Source organism: Hylobates moloch, unplaced genomic scaffold (assembly GCF_009828535.3).
Source record: "Hylobates moloch isolate HMO894 unplaced genomic scaffold, HMol_V3 SCAFFOLD_7, whole genome shotgun sequence".
Lineage (NCBI taxonomy): Eukaryota > Metazoa > Chordata > Mammalia > Primates > Hylobatidae > Hylobates > Hylobates moloch.
The window spans coordinates 58915266-58935499 of record NW_026652282.1 but is presented as its reverse complement, the minus strand read 5'-3'; the positions used below and the strand labels follow the sequence as shown (position 1 = coordinate 58935499).

At 41.1% G+C, this 20234-nt stretch overlaps 1 protein-coding gene across 2 annotated transcripts in view; it reads right to left on the bottom strand.

The window, feature by feature from the left end:
* Window positions 1-20234, bottom strand: part of OGT (O-linked N-acetylglucosamine (GlcNAc) transferase) — a 43280-nt gene that overhangs the window by 6568 nt on the left and 16478 nt on the right. For both annotated transcript variants that reach the window (XM_032757158.2, XM_032757159.2), the window contains exons 6-21: window positions 15634-15713; window positions 14834-15029; window positions 14128-14268; window positions 13445-13545; window positions 13120-13273; window positions 12929-13030; window positions 12568-12747; window positions 10825-10983; window positions 10588-10677; window positions 8080-8205; window positions 6963-7133; window positions 6734-6850; window positions 6479-6649; window positions 5224-5376; window positions 2207-2459; window positions 1845-1968 (exon numbers count right to left, since the gene is read on the bottom strand). In XM_032757158.2, coding sequence (XP_032613049.1) covers window positions 1845-1968; window positions 2207-2459; window positions 5224-5376; window positions 6479-6649; window positions 6734-6850; window positions 6963-7133; window positions 8080-8205; window positions 10588-10677; window positions 10825-10983; window positions 12568-12747; window positions 12929-13030; window positions 13120-13273; window positions 13445-13545; window positions 14128-14268; window positions 14834-15029; window positions 15634-15713 — 2318 coding nt within the window. The remainder of the gene's footprint in view (window positions 1-1844; window positions 1969-2206; window positions 2460-5223; window positions 5377-6478; window positions 6650-6733; window positions 6851-6962; window positions 7134-8079; window positions 8206-10587; window positions 10678-10824; window positions 10984-12567; window positions 12748-12928; window positions 13031-13119; window positions 13274-13444; window positions 13546-14127; window positions 14269-14833; window positions 15030-15633; window positions 15714-20234) is intronic.

The following is a 20234-nucleotide window of genomic DNA, read 5'->3' as shown; positions in this document are numbered from 1 at the left end:
CAGCACTTTGGGAGGCCGAGGTGGGTGGATCACGAGGTCAGGAGTTCAAGACCAGCCTGGCCGACATGGTGAAACCCCGTCTCGACTAAAAATACAAAAATTAGTTGGGCGTGGTGGCGTGCACCTGTAGTCCCAGCTACTCGGGAGGCTGAGGCAGGAGAATTGCTTGAACCCGGGAGTCAGAGGTTGCAGTGAGCCGAGATCGCGCCACTGCACTCCAGCCTGGGCGACAGAGCGAGACTCCGTCTAGGAAAAAAAAAAGGAAAAGAAAAGAAATACCCAGCCTGGGCAACATACTGAAACTTAATCTCTACAAAAAAATTTAAAAATTAGCCAGGCATGGGGCATGGTGGCATGTACCTATAGTCCTATAGTCCCTGCTACTCAGGTAGCTGAGGTGGGAGGATCGCCTGAGCCCAGGACATGGAGGCTGCAGTGAGCCAAGATCACACCACTGCATTCCAGCCTAGGCAACAGAGCAAAATCCTATCTCGAAAAAAATAAAAGAATGAAAGAAATACTAGTTTATTGTATGGATAAATCCTCACTCATCTAAGCATCACCCCTCTAATTCCTACTATTTTCAGGCATTTAAGTTATGCTTTCTTCATTTCTTACACCGACTGTAGTGAAGAAGTGACAGTATTAGGGTCAAAGATCTAACTTTTTTTTTTTTTTTTTTTTTGAGACAGAGTCTCGCTCTGTTGCCCAGGCTGGAGTGCAGTGGCGCAATCTCAGGTCACTGCAAGCTCCGTCTCCTGGGCTCATGCCATTCTCCTGCCTCAGCCTCCCGAGTAGCTGGGACTACAGACGCCTGCCACCATGCCTGGCTAATTTTTTGTATTTTTTAGTAGAGACGGGGTTTCACTGTGTTAGCCAGGATGGTCTCCATCTCCTGACCTCGTGATCCACCCGCCTCACCCTCCCAAAGTGCTGGGATTACAGGCATGAGCCACCACACCTGGCCCAAAGATCTAACTTTTAAGGCTCTAAAAACTCGGAGGAAGGGCAGTACCAATTCATTCACCAATGCATGAAAAGGCTAGTCCTCAATGCTACCTCACTGATACAAAAAATCTTTTTATTATATAGGCAAATAATGGATATACCTCAGGTTCTTTTTTTGGTTTTTTTTTTTTGAGATAGAGTCTCACTCTGTCACCCAGGCTGGAGTGCAATGGTGTGATCTTGGCTCACTGCAACCTCTGCCTCCCGGGTTCAAGCAATTCTCCTGCCTCAGCCTCCTGAGTAGCTGGGACTACAGGCACATGCCACCACGCCCAACTAATTTTTGTATTTTTAGTAGAGACGGGGGTTTCACCACGTTGGCCAGGCTGGTCTCGAACTCCTGCTCTCAGGTGATCCGCCCAAGCCTCCCAAAGTGCTGGGATTACAGGCATAAGTCACCACACCCAGCCTCAGTACAATTTTAATTGGCATTTCTACTACAGAGCCTGAAACACTTTCTTGTTAACCTTTTGTATTTCCACTTCAGTGAGGTGTCTGGTCATTTCCATTTTTACTTTCCTATTAGGGGATTATAAAATTTAAATGTTCTGCAGTCTTTACATAGCCAGGTAATTAATAATTTGTTATCTGAGACAAAATATTTTTTCCCCTCGTTTGCCTTTTAATTTTCTTGAATATTTTTTATTCAGCCATTTACTTTTTACATAGTAAAACCTATTGATCACTTCATTTCTAAGAGTTTAGAAGTACTTCTCCCATCCAGAGGGCATACTAGTTCACCTATTTTATATTACACTTATTTTATGGTTTCATTTTATAACAGCTATATTCTCTCTACTTTACCAAATAATTTGTTCAAGGAAAAGTTTACTTACTATTCTAGATCAGTTCCCAGCTTCACAGCTATGTCTTCATATTCTTGTCTGTTTTTAGCAATAAGCTCAAGACAACCTAAGCAAGTGAGCTGGGAAGCTGCAACTCGAGAAGCAAGAGTCTCTCCTGCAATACAAAAGATAACAACTGCACATCTGAGAACATAAAACAGCACAGAGTTAATGTTATTTATGTTAAGCCTCCACACAACGCAGATGGAGAATGAAGTTGGAACAAGTCTCACTTTCTGTCACCTTTCCTTTAATGTTGCTCCTAGTACACATAATTTCACCTGGAAGTTTCTCCCCCAAACGGAGATTTTCAAAAGAACAAGGAAGATTCCAGTGATTTATCAGCAACTTACCTGGCATAGTCACCATGGGGGTCCCTGCCCAGAGGACATCCATCCCTGTGGTGTGCCCATTACAGAGTGGAGTGTCCAAGCAGACATCAGCCAGCTGGCCTCTCCTGACGTGTTCCTCTTTAGGAGCAACAGGTGAAAAAATGATACGGTTCTGGGGCAGGCCCATGTTTTGTGCATACTGTTGAATATTAGGTTCTCCTACTGCTGGAAAACGCAACAGCCAGAGTACACTATTGGGAACACGCTTCAGAATCTAAAATAGGGAAAATAAGAATAATTATTAATAGCAGATCTGCCTTTTTCAACAAAGACTCCCAGAGGTCTCTAATAATTCTACCACACTCTATTCTTTCCAACCAGATAGAAGCCTGCTGTGAACTTAAGTCTTTCCTTCACAGAGATGAATTATATCAATTGAATTATCCCTCTTCTGCTTAGCTGTCCTCAAAGTTGAGTTCAAAGAAAGACAGGCAAAATCTGAGGCAGCTACCTCCTGTGGGAATTGACACAGGCAGTGTGTTTTGTTAAGACAGAGGAATTTTGCATTCCAAATTTCAAATCCCCCACTATGATACAACCAAGAAAGTTACCTCACACTTGCCTAACTTTATTTGCCTAATATAAATCGGTCTTTTCTGTAAAGGGCCAGATAGCAAATATTTTTGGCTCTGCGGCCACACGGACTGTCATAACTGCTCAGTTCCTCTGTTGTAGCTTGAAAGCAGCCACAGACAATGTGTAAACAAGTAGGCATGGCTATGTGTCCATAAAGTTTTATTTACAAAAACAAGCAGTGGGCTGGATTTGACCCACAGGTCATAGTTTGCCAACTCCTGATTTAGATTTACATCTACTCTATGTACCATGTAAGTTCAAAATCCCTTTCTCTGAAAGCTATGAGAACAGATGAATTTCCAAATTCAGAATATTTCAGATTTTAAAAAAGTACTACTGTGTGTGTGTGTGTGTGTATTACATAACACCCTCAGCAGCAACTTCCTATAAACATATTACTACCTCTGCATTGAGATGCAGGAATAGTCATACTAAATGGAATAAATAAAAGACTACAAATACCCTGACATAGTTTGACTGTGTCCCCACCCCAATCTCTCTTCTTGAACTGTAGTTCCCATAAGCCCCATATGTCATGAGAGGGACCCAGTGGTAGGTAATTGAATCATGGGGGCAGTTATTCCCAATGCTGCTGTTCTCGTGATAGAGAGTGAGTTCTCACAAGATCGGATGGTTTTATAAGGGGCTTTCCCCCCTTTGGCTCAGCACTTCTTCCTGCCATCATGCGAAGGACATGTTAGCTCCCTTTTCGGCCATAACTGTAAGTTTCCTGAGGCCTCCATAGCCACGTGGAACTGTGAGTCAATTAAACCTCTTTCCTTTATAAATTACCCAGTCTCGGGCAGTCCTTTATAGCAGCATGAGAACGGACTAATACATACCCTAATGTTAGTTCAGGTAGTTTTGCTGCCAAACAAATTTGCCACACACTTATGAAAAAGCTTTTGATTTTCAGAGCTTTTGTGAACATCAGGAAGTAAAGATTAAGGACAGTAGACCTGTACTCATCTGCTTCCTCTTCTCTTCTATCCTCCCCTCTCCTCTAAACATAAAACTAAACAGATATCGGGGAAAAAATTAACCAAGGAATTACCTCCAGATTACCTAAAGGTAAAACATGCCATCTTATTTTAGTTCTATGGATTAAGAGCCAGTTATAGCTATCCGATATCCCACTTATGCAGACTGGTCTGATGAACTGAGAGACAATCGTATGTACAGATCGACTCCTTCTTGGTTATAACTCTACAATACTACAAGAATGTTAAAAATGGGTGGATGTACATGACAGTATATGCTATCAGTTTAGACCAGGGGTTGGCGAACTACACAGCCTGTGAGCCAAATCTGGCATACTGCCAGTTCGTATAAATAAAATTTCATTGGAACACAGCCACACTCATCATTTACAAAATGCCTATGGTTATTTTCATGCTACAATGGCAAAGCTGAGTAGATGTGAAACAGCATGGACCACAAAACTATTTACCATCTGGCCCTTTAAGAAAAAGTCTGCTGGCCCTTTAGACAGAAGAATGCTTTGAATATGTAAATTTAAAAGGTTTGCAATGTCATATTTAGACACTGGAAGGAGAAACCAAAAATGCCTGAAAAATCTACATCTCTTGAAGATTATAAATGAGCACAAGGGCAGGCGCAGTGGCTCACACATGTAATCCTAGCACTTTAGGAGGCCAAGGCGGGCAGATCTCTTGAGGCCAGGAGTTGGAGGCCAGCCTGGCCAACATGGTGAAACCCTGTCTACTAAAAATACAAAAAAAAAAAAATTACCCAGACATGGTGGCACATGCCTGTAATCCCAGCTACTTGGAAGGCTGAGGCACAAGAATCACTCGAACCTGGGATGCAAAGGTTGCCATGAGCCAAGATCACACCACTGCACTCCAGCCTGAACAACAGAGTGGGATTCTGTTTTTTAAAAAAAGGGCATAACCCAGTTGAGTCACATGTAAATAAATAAAATAAATTTTTTAAAAAGTATTTTTAAAAAAAAATTTTTTGAGACGGAGGTTTGCTCTTGTTGCCCAGTCTGGAGTGCAATGGCATGCTCTCGGCTCACTGCAACCTCCACCTCCCGGGTTCAAGTGATTCTCCTGTCTCAGCCTCCCGAGTAGCTGGGATTACAGGCGCCTACCACCATGTCCAGCTAATTTTTTGGTATTTTTAATAGAGATGGGGTTTCACAATGTTGGTCAGGCTGGTCTCAAGCTCCTGACCTCAGGTGATCCACCCGCATCGGCCTCCCAAAGTGCTGGGATTACAGACGTGAGCCACTGCACCCAGCCAAAAAAAAAATTTTAAAAAGAAATGAGCAGAACAGCTCCTAAAGGGGAGTGGAAGGACCATCTTCAGCAAGAAGCTCTAGATACAAAATCTTTATTAGTCTCTAACACGGTAACAATAAGTCTATGCATACTCACGTTTGCCCACATCTGCAAAGTAGAAGGGTCAATTTTATACAACTGATTAAAGTTACAGTATACAATGGCATCTTCTGGTAACCCGTACTGAGAACGGGTGGTTACAATAATGGTACGGGGAACCTCCTCTCCAGTTGCAGCCTTATTGTTGATCTAGAACAAGGAAAAGATGATGGTTATATTTAAAGGCAAAAGGAGTCCAATATTTCAATCCGTAAGATAAAAAATGGTATAACCATTAAAAGTCACTGAATCATGAAAAAATATTCATGATATATGAAGTTTAAGAAAAGGCAAACCGTTGCAGCATTATCTTAATTTAATTTAGGGGAGACTGCACTATGAAACTTCTTGCTCTAACCAAAAAAGGTCTCAAAATCCTATTAACAATCCAACAGCTTTTGATCACTCTTTTCTTCATGAATGAAATGTCCTTTTCTAAATCACATCTACTCTTCAAGGCTAAATTACTCCTCCAAATGGTCTCTTCTCCCAAGAGTGTCTCTCTTCACATTGATCATCACCGTTTCTGAGCTTCTACATACATAAGTAGTTTCATCTTGTAATTCTCACACATTTGAGTACTGCCTTACATTGTTACATAACTATTCCAGGTGTGCAAGGACATCTATGACCTCTAGAGGTCAGAGATCTTTGCCTTACACTCTCTTGATAGAGCTACTTATTTAAGCATGCAATATATTATTTATTGAGTACATACTACATTACTGTGATTAAGACATGGGCTCAGTAATTCAATTCAGTAGAGGATACAAACACAGGGAATTATCATCTGCTGTGCTGTATGTAATGATATATTCCAAACATTACAGAGGTATAAAGGACAGGTACCAATGAAGTAGGGATGGAGACGTTAGCGGTAAGTATGGAAATGGATTCCTGGAAGAGCTGTCTGAACTGAACGTCTGAGTAGGATTTAGCTAGGGAAAGGATGGGTTTACAGAAGCAAGAAACTGTATGGTATCTACACATAGTTCATCATATAAGAGAGTAAGGCCACAGGCAGGGAATAACAAGATATTAACACAGCGGTTTCTCAGTAAGTAATAATCTGCTGGCTGAATCTAGGAGACTTTTAAAATCAGACACACCTATATAAGATGCATGTTTCCACTAAACTCATTTCCTCATCTATAAAATGGTGATAATGATACTTGACTCCTAGAGTTATCATGAGGTTAAGGGAAATAAATGCATACTTGGCGGGATATATAATGTATTATTATCTTCTCACCTGAGTAGTTGCCAGTCCATTGCTAATACTGAATCCATTAATTGTTATTTGAATCTGTCCTCTGTTAATCATTTCAATAACTGCTTCTGCAATAGTATTCATAGGAATAACAGGCATATTAAGAGCTGTGTTACTGCTATCTGCATTGTCTCCTCCATCAGGACACTTCATCTGAAAAAAAGAAATGCATTATTAGGGAAAAGATCGTGAATGCAGTTAACTTTATTTCAATGACAATACTGACTAGGTTCTGACCTTGACAATTTTCACATCTGGTAGACTATCAAGAAATGCTTTGAGGTCGATGCCATTCAGAACTATCCGATTGTCATAAATGTGCCCATTGGACTTAAAATCGATGACTGCTTTTTTCTAATGGAAAAAATAGTTTCAGACATGTCTTTTAGGATTTACACAGACAATAGCAAGGAAATAAAAAGCTACAGTTCTTTGAAATTCCTCCATAGCACTGTTTCATACCTACCTTCAGGTGAGGGAACATATTAGCATGATCACCAATAAAAAAAGTGTGGGGCATATAAGCCAATTTCTCAGAATACTGCTCAGCAACTTCAGCTGGCGAAGTTTCCTGATCAGTGATAATATAATCCATGAAAAGCGCACCACTCGTCCCAGGGTATCCCAGCCACATTGCCTTAAAAAAATCAGATCAAAAACTGATTAAGAACTTTTATCAGTACACTTATCTCTAAATTCATCAAGTCATATACATTAAATATGTACAACTTTTTGTATGTCAACTGTACCTCAATAAAGTGGTTTTTAAAAAAAGAACCTAAAGGTGCCAAAATTAAATAAGTAAATAAACAAGGAGGTCTAACTCTTTTTTAGAGACAGGGTCTCACTCTGTTCCCTAGGCTGGAATACAATGGTGCAATCGTAGATCACTACAGCCTCAAACTCCTGGGCTCAAGCAATCCTTCTGCCTCAGCCTCCAGAGTAGCCAGGATTACAGGCACTTGCCACACGCACAGTAAGGCTGACTTCTTTAGCCGAAAGCAATGAAGTAGTTCTATAAGAGAGACTCTCACTCTGTCACCCGGGCTGGAGTGCAGTGGCACAATGATAGTTCACTGCAGCCTCAAACTCCTAGGCTTAAGCAATCCTTCCACCTTAGCCTCCCGAATAGCTGGGATCACAAAGGCACACTACCACTCTAGCTAATTTTTTAATTTTTTGTAGAGATAGGGTGTTTTGCTTTGTTGCCCAGGCAGGTCTCAAACTCCTGGTTTCAAGAGATCCTCCTGCCTAAGCATCCCAAAGTGCTGGGATTACAGGCATGAGACACCATACCTGGCCTGTATTTTAGACTAACTTTCAAAATGCTAAAATGTTCTTCAAATTTGCAAGACAGAGTAACTGTTCATAGCCAACCATGAATTGCATGTCTCCATATACATGTACCTATAAGCATTGTGCTCTACACTATTTTTGTCCTGTGCATTTCAACAACTTAAAAAAATTAAAATTATGTCTGCCCTACAGTTTCAAATATCAGTTAACCAGAGGGAGGAAAAGCAGCACATCACTGTCTTCTTAGCCAAATACATGTTATAAGTGATGACTGTTAATTTGTTTACCTGAATAGGAGCTGGCCTGAGAGCAAAAAGCTCATTTCGAGCACCCTTAGTATAGCCATTCATATTTACAAGGATATGAATTCCATCCTGATGGATGCGATCAGCTGCTTTTCCATTGCACGGAATCTACAGAATAGAAAATAAGAACTCACTACGTATAATCTCAGATCAATTCCATTAGTTTTAATGGCATTTAACATAATTCAGATTCCCAGATGGAAAAGAGGTAAGAACACAAATTAACCACATTAATTCGGGCACAAATATGGTTGAGTGCCATTAAAATGGGCCCAAAGCATTAGAGAAATAGAACACAAAGGAAGGAAAGTTCACTTCTGGATTGAATATATGGGTAACAACATTTCATAGAGAAATTGGTATTTGAAATTTTGTAATCTTTTTTTTTTTATTTGGTAGGGACAGGGTCTCACTATGTTGCCCATGATGGCCTCAAGCAATCCTTCCACCTCAGCCTCCCAAAGGATTATACACGTGAGCCACTGCACCCAGCCTCGAATTGGTATTTGAAATAGGTCTTCAAAGACGAATAGGAGTTTGAAGGAGTTTAACAGAATACAATCTCAGTAGAGAACAGTATGAATGAAGAACTAGAGTAAAGTGTGAGGGAGTTTAGAAAATGGTGAGTAGGCCGGGCAATGGTGGCTCACACCTGTAATCCCAGCCCTTTGGGAGGCCGAGGCGGGTGGATCACCTGAAGTCAGGAGTTTGAGACCAGCCTGGCCAATGTGGTGAGACCCCACCTCTACTAAAAATACAAAAATTAGCTGGGTGTGGTGGCAGGCGCCTGTAATCCCAGCTACTCGGGAGGCTGAGGCAAGAGAATTGCTTGAACCTGGGAGGCAGAGATTGCAGTGAGCCGAGATTGTGCCACTGCATTCCAGCCTGGGCAACAAGAGCAAAACTCCATCTCAAAAAAAAAAAAAAAAAAAAAAAGTGAGTAATTCACTTCTATTTAGTATAGGGTATACAAGATGTTGAATGGTGAGTTAAAGTACTGACAAAGTCGTGGCAAACAGAAAAAGATTACAAAAGCTATGCTGAAGAGTTTAGACTGCAATCAATCAGCAGTGAGTCCCTAAAGGTCTCAGAGGTAGAAAGAGGTATGCTTCGGGCCGGGCGCGGTGGCTCACGCTTGTAATCCCAGCACTTTGGGAGGCCGAGGCGGGCGGATCACAAGGTCAGGAGATCGAGACCACGGTGAAACCCCGTCTCTACTAAAAATACAAAAAATATTAGCCGGGCGTGGTGGCGGGCGCCTGTAGTCCCAGCTACTTGGAGAGGCTGAGGCAGGAGAATGGCGTGAACCCGGGAGGCGGAGCTTGCAGTGAGCCGAGGTAGCGCCACTGCACTCCAGCCTGGGCGACAGAGCAAGACTCCGTCTCAAAAAAAAGAAAGAGGTATGCTTCTTGGTCACAAAGAGTCCAACTGTGTATCAAAAATGGCCAGGCATACTTTTGAAGCAACAGCTATATTGCAAAATTTGTTGGTACATACTATTTATTAAATGAGAAGTCTCAAAACCTTTCTGCTAGGACTTCAGTGATTCATATATATATACACATACACATGTATATTTTTATATATATGCATACATACCATACCTGCATGTGTATGTACATACATACATGTGTGTACACACACACACACTATATAAAGAGTATATTATCTCTATTAGTCAAAGTGACTAATAGAGTCTACAAAGACAACACTGTAGCCTACATACTCAGCAAATTAATTCCCCCACAGGTTTCAATCTTAATTTATCATAAAACTTACGCTCCTAGAGGATACAACAATAGAACAAGTACAGAAATAAAGATAACCAAAGGCAAAAGCCTGTGGAAACTGATGAACCATAGTTCATCTATTTTTTCTTTTTTTTTTTTTTTGAGATGGAGTCTTGCTCTGTTGCCAGGCTGGAGTGCAGTGGTGCGATCTCAGCTCACTGCAACCTCCACCTCCTGGGTTCAAGCAATTCCCCTGCCTCAGCCTCCCAAGTAGCGGGGATTACAGGAATGCACCACCACACCCAGCTAATTTTTTGTATTTTAGTAGGAGACGGGGTTTCACCATGTTAGCCAAGATGGTCTCATCTCCTGACCTGATGATCCGCCCGCCTCGACCTCCCAAAGTGCTGGGATTACAGGCGTGAGTCACCACACCCGGCCCTATTTTCTTTAAAAGACCTATTTATTCTTCTCCCAAGTCACCATTTTGTCAATATTTATTAAGTATCTTCTGTCATAAGTGCTGGCTCAATCTCCAGAAAAGTTGTATGTCCAAGCACAAGCATAACACATTTCTGTTTCATCTGCAACCTCGGAAAAAGCCATGCTGATTAACATAAATGACCAAGGAAATAAGATCAACACAATTGCCTATATGTGGTATTATAGCATTTAATACTTACCAAAAATAAACTATATGCTAATAGTTTTATTTAAACTTGCTCAAAATAAAAAGTTAAAGTATGAGAGTTTCATCTACCTGAGAAAGATCAATGAAATGATTGGCTTCTGCCATCACCTTCACTCGGAAGTTTGTGCCATCATCTGGGCTCAGGGCATAACAGAACACCTGAAAGGCAGCACATGGCATATTTAATAACACTGGCTCAAATCTTTCCAAAAGACACGGGGTTTCCATGCCTCATGGTGACAAGCCAACATTGTGGGTTTTTTCTTTCTTAAACAAATAGTGATTCTAGAGAAACACTAGTCTTACCTCAAATTTATCAGGATTGTGCATGCCTGGAATAGACTGCATAAGGTGAGAAGTAGGATGATTCCCAAAGTCAGAACTCACATATCCTACACGCAGCCGACCATCACTGAGCTTCAAGTCTTTTGGATGTTCATATGGTGGTTTATGAAGAACATTAATCTATCAACAGAATCCAATGCTTGTTAGTAAAATCTACATAAATTTTCATCTAGGAAAACTGACGAAAAACACACCAAACCTATACCTCACACCTGTTGAAAAAGGTCTGCCCAGAGCATTTAGTTAATATTGCCGGAGAGATGCAACCTCAGCACTTTATGTAATATGCTTCATACTTTGACCTGCTCCTGAGATCTATAAAGCATGAGCAAATCCCAGCACTCTGGGAAGGCAAGGAGGCGGATTGCTTGAGGTCAGGAGTTCGAGACCAGCCTGGCCAACACGGTGAAATCCAATCTCTAGTAAAAAAAAAAAAAAAAAAAAAAAATTAGCTGGGCGTGGTGGTGCGTGCTTGTAGTCCCAGCTACCTGGGAGACTGAGGTGGGAGAATCGCCCAAACCTGGGAGGGTGGAGGTTGCAGTAAGCCAAGGTTGTGCCACTGTACTCCAGCCTGGGCAACAGAGCAAGACCCTGTCCCCAAAAAAAAGAAAAAGTGCGAGCAAATCTAAAACTTGTAGGTATGAAGCAGTATGGACAGAGCATGGTTTCCTCCCGCATATTAGAAAATTCTATAGGGAAACATTTTCTAAAAACAAAATTATGGCCGGGGGCAGTGGCTCATGCCTGTAATCCCAGCACTTTGGGAGGCTGAGGCAGGCGGATCACCTGAGGTCAGGAGTTCGAGACCAGCCTAGCATGGCAAAGCCCCATCTCTACTAAAAATACAAAAATTAGCCGGGCGTGGTGGCACACGCCTGTAATCCTAGCTACTCGGGAAGCTGAGGCACAAGCATCACTTTAACCTGGGAGACACAGGTTGCAGTGAGCTGAGATGGCACCACTGCACTGCAGTCTGGGTAACAGAGACACTGTCTCAAAAAAAAAAAAAAAAATACACCTAGCACTCCAATCTATTATCCAACCTTTGATCCAATCCTTGATCAAGTACTGCTCTAATTCTCAAAGGTGAATACAAAATACCAAGCACTCCACTAAACATGATGGCTGGCCAGGCACAGTGGCTCACACCTGTAATCCCAGCACTTTGACAGGGCGAGGTGGGCAGATCACTTGAGCCCAGAGGTTTGAGACCAGCTTGGGCAACATAGCAAAACCCCATCTCTACAAAAAATACAAAATTAGATGTGGTGGCATGCGCCTGTAGTCCCAGCTACTCGGGAGGCTGAGGTGGGAGGATCACCTAAACTCGGGGAGGTCGAGGCTGCAGTGAGCCATGATCACACCACTGCACTCCAGCCTGGGCGACAGAGCAAGGCCCTGACTCAAAAAGAAAGAAAAAAAGATAAAAGAAAAAAAAAATTACGGCTTTCAACTTAAAGAAAAGTACCATTAGTCTATCATTAGTGTTTACGTGAAGGAGTTAAGGATTCCATCTTATGAAGTGCAGGGGGTTATACTCAGGACACAATGGAAGGGGTTGTGAAGTGGCTCACAAAAGTTTTATTTCTCAACTTGGGTGGTGTTCACTTTATAATCATTCATTAAGCCACAGATTTGATTTGCAGAGTTTTCTGTATTTGTGTTTTAGTTTACAACAAAAAGATTAAAACAAAAGAATCACACCTTATCTAAGCACAGGTTGCCGTGCCTCTCAGCAATAGCCTTCCTGAAGCCATGAGAAAGAGGATATAGCATACTATGATGAGGATGCACAGAAGGCAACCTATTCTTCTCTAACTGGTCGGCCACAATACTGACCAACTTCTTCATTCGCTCATCATAGTCTGTCCAATCACAGACAATCTAGAGAAAGCAAAAAGAAGTTATTATCCAGAAAGCCCTATCCCAGTATTTAATATTTGATATGTCTTTGGCCTAAAGTAATGTCAGATAGCCTATTAAAAACACTATTTCCAGTCAGGCTTGGATTCTTATGGCATACAACAAAAAACAGAGAGCCAATTACTGGCCTGTTATTCTTTACCTGCAGGCAATGAGCCAAGTTACAATAAGCATCAGGAAAATCAGGCTTAAGTTTCAGAGCCGTGCGATAAGAAGCTATAGCTTCTGGAATATTCCCTGAATCCTGGAAAATAAATAAAGCAGGATGGTAAAAAGCTTCCAAAAATTAAATTTTAGGTGTTAAACTGCACATATTATGATAAACAGTAGTACCTTATGAATGGAAGCCAGATTGCTATGCGCATCTGCAAATGCAGGATTAATTTGGATGGCACGCGTGTAACACTGCAAGGCTCCCTGAACATCCTGCATCTCCTTTAGAGTGTTTCCCATATTAGAGTAGGCATCAGCAAAGGTAGGACTGATTCTAAAAGAGAAGCCAAAGGTTTTATTTCTCCAATACAAAAATCTTTAACCCACTGTAATGCTAACTTATTCTATTGTTATTTAAAGCCATTTCAGCATCTGCAATGTGCCGAATGTCAAACATTTTAAAATTAAAAATAATTTTAAAAATAAGGCTGTTAATGTCTCTTACCGAATAGCCTCCTTATAATGCATTAGAGCTTCCTGCAGTTTTCCCTGCTGCTGCAGTACACTTGCTAAATTTGAATGGGCAGCAGCAAACTCTGGGAAGACCTATAAAGAGTCAAGATCATAACTGAGATTAAAAAAATTGCTAAAGCAGCAGTAATAACTCACCACCTTAAGAACTTTGCTCAAGTACGTTTAAACCCCTAAACTTGGCTCTACCTTTTCCAAGTCTATTCATTCTCAAATTCTACCTCTTCCTCTATTTTATACCTCTTCTTGTTTCAAACATAATGAGGTACACCTCTTCTCCTCTTAGTTTATCCTGACCACTCCAACACCACTGAAATCTCTCTCTGCTAAACTCCTACCATATCTACTAACCACTACCATACAGCCATCAGGCACTAAGATTATATACTTATAAGTAACTTCTCTTGAACTGTGGGTTAATGTTTAATTTTTTTGTACAGATCTTATCCACAGAATAATGAATTCTGAATGCAGGGATTTTCTGGAATGTCACATAGGGCCTCACATCATACCTTAGGTACTCAATTATTAGTTCAATGAATAATCCTCTTGTAAATGATTCAACCACTATTTTTACAAAAGAGGTGGATGATGGTAAATTTAACTGCTTTCCCTCTAGTATCACGCTAAATGCCCAGCTACACCACCCTCACATACTTCTAATGCTTTACGATACAAGCGAACTGCCTCTTCAATGTTTCCCTGTTCTCGTTTGATATTGGCTAGGTTATTCAGAGAGTCTGCATGGGTGGGACACAGACGGAGAGCTGTATTATAACAATCTTCTGCTTCAGCAACCTAGAAAACAAAACAAAGTCTTCAAAAACTGTAGAGAATCATAAAGCCTCCACTGATACTGTTCTAATAATTGCTTAATTAAACCTAATGGCTGGTAATGCTACAGAAAATTGATATTTTTTGGTATTCTTACCCTCAACCAAAACTCTAAAGTAAACCAATATACCATCTCAATACTTGTACAAAAGACTTTCCTTTTTTGCTGTTTTTTGGTTTTTGTGATTTTTTGAGACAGAGTCTCGCTCTGTTGCCCAGGCTGGAGTGCTGTGGCACAATCTTGGCCCATTGCAGCCTCAACCTCCCAGGACTCAATCGATCCTCCCACCTCGGCCTCCCAAGGAGCTGGGACTACAGGTGTGCGCCACCATGCCCGGCTAATTTTTGTATTTCTTGTAGAGACAGGGTTTCTTCATGTTGCCTAGGCTGGTCTCGAAACCCTAGGCTCAAGCAATCCTCCCATCGTGGCCTCCCGAAGTGCTGGCATTACAAGTGTGAGCCACCACACCTGGCCAGAAAAGACTCTTAATCCTCCCAGATAACAAATAGAATGAGTAAAAATCCTTACACTGCCCTTCTCTTTGAGAGCATTGGCTAGGTTGCAGTAAGCATCAGGGAAATGTGGTTGTAGTTCGATAGCCCGCCTGTAGGTGTCTATTGCCAGATCTATCAGGCCTTGCTCATAGTATACACAAGCCAGGTTGCCGTGCACCACTGCATGATTTGGACTCAAACTCAGGGCACGAAGATAAGCTGCCACAGCTCTGTAAATAAACACACACACACACACACACACACACACACACACACACACACACACACACACAAAATGTAACTCATTCTTAATGGATGGTTTGTTACAACTCATTCAAGCTGTATTATATCAAAATATATCAAGTCATTGTAATTATTACATAATTCATGCTGTATTATATTTTAACCTCAAACCAAAATCACACCTTTATAAAATGTGTCTTTACACTGGGAAATTTTCTACTCCCACATAAAAAATAGGCTTTCCTCTGACAACAACAAAAAATTTAAAAGTCAGGGTTTACTTTGCTTTCTAAATCAGGTCAAAGGAATAATTTAGTCTAAGAAAGAACCATTTCAACCATTTTAACAATAAAAAAAATTTCAACTAAACTCCCAATGAGAAAGATAACGGCTTTGAGGAAAGCCAACAACAAAAAGTCAGGCAACAAACGACATCTGTAAATAAAAGGCAACACAGGACATGGACAGAGAACAACGTACTAGAAAAGACAAATATGTTTCAATGGACTATTGTCATCATTTCGGTCCAAACTGTCAAGTGTCAATACAACAAAGATTCAAGAAAATTTATTAAACAGAACATTCTCTCACCTGTCAAAAATGCGTGCCTCTTTCAAGACATTTCCTAAATTGATATAAGCATCCAGAAAGTTTGGGTCAAGAGTGACAGCCTAAAAATTTCAAGAGAGTTAGTTACTCAGAGCAAGTTAGAATTTCACCAGATCAACTTCCCAATTACAATTTTTTTACTCCAAGGTCCTTGCAGACTTTCAATTACATTTCATTTTAATAAACCAATTATTTATTTAGTACCTTCTCATTATTTTTGCAAACCTCAACATTATCAAAATAACTTCTCATGCCTCATGTTCTCATGAGCAAAATGGGTCCTGAAGAGAAAAATTAAAAATTGGGCCTGCTCCAATTTCATTAAACTTGAATACTCCTAATGATTGGCCCTATTTTATTCACAATTAACCAGTCTAACTCTTCTGAAAAATAGTGGCAAAAGAGGCAGCAAACTCTTACTGAAAAGGTAAATATATACCTCAGTTGTACGCATACGAACTACATGCTCAGCAAGACCTTATTAAGACATGCAATTAGAGCTGTATACACAGTAAGATACAATACTTCAAGGAAATACTAACCATTAAACGGTGTCATCCAAATAGCTGTCATGTTGTCTAGAGCAGTGATTCTCAACCCTGGCAGTATATTAAGAATTTACCTCCTAGAAAAGGTACCTAGGCTCTATCACAGGCCAGTGAAATCAGACCCTCTGAAGATAGGGTCAGGATATCCAGATCTTTTATAAGCTCCTCACGTTTAACCAAGGAAGAGAAACACTGATCAAGAAAGATACTCCTACAGTATAGTAAATGCAAACTTCAATCAAAACACCGGCCGGGTGCAGTGGCTCACATGTGTAATCCCAGTACTTTGGGAGGCCCAGGTCGGACTACTTGAGGTCAGGAGTTCAAGACCAGCCTGGCCAACATGGTGAAACCCCATCTCTACTAAAAATACAAAAATTACCTGGGCATGGTGACGTGCAACTGTAGTCCCAGCTACTTGAGAGGCTGAGGCATGAGAATGGCTTGAACTCGAGAGGCAGAGGTTACAGTGAGCCAAGATTGCGCCACTGCACTCCAGCCTGGGCAACAGAGCAAGACTGTGTCTCCAACAACAACAACAACAAAAAAAAAAACAAAAAAAACCACACACACTGAAAAGGTATTTGATTAAGACACTGAGTAATTGTGTGTTTATTGAAGACTGATAAAGAACACTTCATCTGCTGGGCACAGTGGCTCATGCCTGTAATCCCAGCACTTTGGGAGGCCAAGGCGGGCAGATCACTTGAGGCCCAGAGTTCAAGACCACCCTGGCCAACATGGCGAAACCCCGTCTCTACCAAAAAATACAAAAAGTTAGCCGGGCATGGTGGCTCACACCTGTAATCCCAGCTACTCAGGAGGCTGAGGCAGGAGAATTGCTTGAACCTGGGAGGCGGAAGCTGCAGTGAGCTGAGATCGTGCCACTGCACTCCAGCCTGGGCTACAGAGCAAGATTCGGTCTCAAAAAAAATAAAGAACACTTCATCTTCACTTAGATGACAACTCTGTAGTAAACACCGCATGATGCATTTTAGATTGTCTATAGTGATAGATGTCTACCCCAAGAACTTTTAAACTTTATAACAGAAATGTTTAAACATATACAAAAGCAGAGGAACATCACGTCCAAGTCTCCATTATCCATTTTCAACAATTCATATATCATGTTTGATCTTATTTAATCTATACTCCAACTTATTCCCCCTCTTCGCAGATCATTTTGAAGCAAAGCTCAGACATATTCCATTCGAAAATAGTTCAATATGTATCTCAGGGACAACACAAGAATGCTTTTTCCTCCCAACCTAACCACAATACCATTATCATACCTAACAGAAAAAAAAAAAAAAGACAGCAATTCCTTCATATTAAATATCAGCTGGGCGTGGTGGCTCATGCCTGTAATCCTAGCACTTTGGGAGGCCGAGGCAGGCAGACTGCCTGAGCTCAGGAGTTCAAGACCTGGGAACATGGCAAAGCCCTGTCTCTACTAAAAATACAAAAAGTTTGCCAGGCGCGATGGCACAGGCCTGTAGTCCCACCTACTCCGGAGGCTGAGGCAAGTGAATCCCTTGAGCCCAGGAGGTGAAGGCTGCAGTGAGCCAAGATCACACCACTGCACTTCAGCCTGGGCGATCGAGTGAGACCCTGTCTCAAAAAAAAAAAAAAATCCATTCAGTGCTCCAAATTTCTCATTAACTGAGTCAGGATCCAAATAAGACCAATATAATTTGTCAATGTGCCTCTCTGAGTTTCTTTTAATCCTCTAAAAGTTTGTGTGTTTGTTTATTTTTGGAGACGGAGTGTCACTCATTATTTTTGGAGACGGAGTGTCGCTCACTCTGTCGCCCAGGCTGGAGTGCAGTGGCACGATCTTGGCTCACTGCAACCTCCTCCTCTTCCCGGGGTTCAGGCAATTCTCCTGCCTCAGCCTCCTAAGTAGCTGAGATTACAGGCACACGCCACCGAACCCGGCTGTTTTTTTTTCTTTTGTATTTTGAGTAGAGATGGGGTTTCACCATGTTGGCCAGGCTGGTCTCGAACTCCTGACCTCAAGTGATCCACTCGCTTGGGAGTGATCTACTCGCCTCCCAAAGTGCTGAGATTACAGGGGTGAGCTACCGCACCCAGCCTAAAAGTTTAATTTAAATCTCCATTTTTATTACAATTTGTTGAAGTAAGAAGGTCAGCTTCCCAAAGTTTGAATTTTGCTGACTGCATCCCTGTGGTGTCCTTTAACATGTTTCCTGTCCCGTTATGTCTCCTGTAAATTGGTAGGTAGAACCAGAAGCTTAATTAGGTTTGTGTTCTTTTCTCTTTGTGCAAGACTACTTCACTGGTGAAATTGTTTACCACAAGGTACTTAATACCTCATTGTATCTCGTTTTCATCACTGATAAATGCTTTAACTTTTTTTTTTTTTTTTTTTAGATGGAGTCTTGCTCTGTCGCTCAGGCTGGAATGCAATGGCGCAATCTCGGCTCACTGCAACCTCTGCCTCCCAGGTTCAAGAGATTCTCCTGCCTCCACCTCCCAAGTAGCTGGGATTACAGGTTCCTGCTACCATGCCCGGCTAATTTTTGTATTTTTAGTAGAGACGGGGTTTCGCCATGTTGGCCAGGCTGGTCTCAAACTCCTGACCTCAGGTGATCCACCTGCCATGGCCTCCCAAAGTGCTGGGATTACAGGCATGAGCCACCACACCCGGCCTAAATGCTTTCACTATTAATGGTGATACTCTATCATTCCTTCTTCACTTATTAGCTAGAATGCTTTTATAAAGAAAAGCTTCCCCCATCAACTATTGGGTTACTCTATGGTCCAGTTCATACAGGAGAGGGAAGACAAATGCTTTATTAATTTTTAAATTTAAAGTTGATATATAATTGTGTGTATTTATGGCATACAATGTGATGGTTTGATCCATGTATACATTTTAGAAAGAGTCAACCAAGCTAATTAACATACCCATCACCTCACTAACTTACTTTTTTGTGGTTGAGGACATTAAAAACCTATTCTTTTTGCAATTTTTAAATATACGTTATTAACAACTGTGGTCACCATGCAGTACTACAGATCACTAAAACTTATTCCTCCAGTCTAACTGAAACTTTGTGCACTTTGATCAATTTCTCCCTTTTCCCCATCCCTCCTCCACCCCCCAAGCCTCACCACCCTTCTACTCTCTGTTTCTATGAAATCAACCTTTTTAGATTCCACAAATAGGTGACATAATACAGTATCTAACTTTCTGTGCCTGGTTTCACTTAGCATAAAGCACAGATAACAAAAGCAAAAATACGCAATGAGATTGCATCAAACTAAAAAGCTTCTGCACAGTAAACGAAACAATTACACAGAGTGAATAGGCAACCCTGGGTTAGGAGAAAGCATTTGCAAACTATATATCTGATAAAGGGATAAGGAACTCAACTCTAGCAAATACGCCCATTAAAATATGGGCAAAGGATCTAAACAGACATTTCTCAAAAGAAGAGGTACAGGCCAGACACAGGCCAGACACAGTGGGGCTCATGCCTGTAATCCCATCACTTTGGGAGGCCGAGGTGGGAGGATCACTTGAGCCCAGGAGTTCGAGGTTGCAGTGAGCTATTATGGCACCACTGCACTCCAGCCTGGGCAACAGAGCAGGACCTCATCTCAAAAAAACAAAACAAAACAAAAAAAAACAAATGGCAAGCAGATATATAAAAAATATGCTCAACATCACTAATCATCAAGGAAATGCAAAATAAAACCATGAGTTAGCATCTTACATTTGTTAGTATAGCTATCATCAAAAGGACGAATAAAAACAAGTGTTAGTGAGGATGTAAAGAAAGGGAAGCCTTGTAACTGATGGGGGAAGTATAAATTGGTACAGCCATTTTGGGAACTAGTATAGAGGTTCCTCAAAAACTTTATTCTTCTCTTTTTAACCAGTTTTCCAAATTAATTCCTCCTTATAAGTCTTCCAAAGGTGATCAATGAATTTTTTAGCATAATTATGAGCTCACAGATTTAAACATATTTGATAAGTTTTAGTATATTTCAATTATTATTCCTATT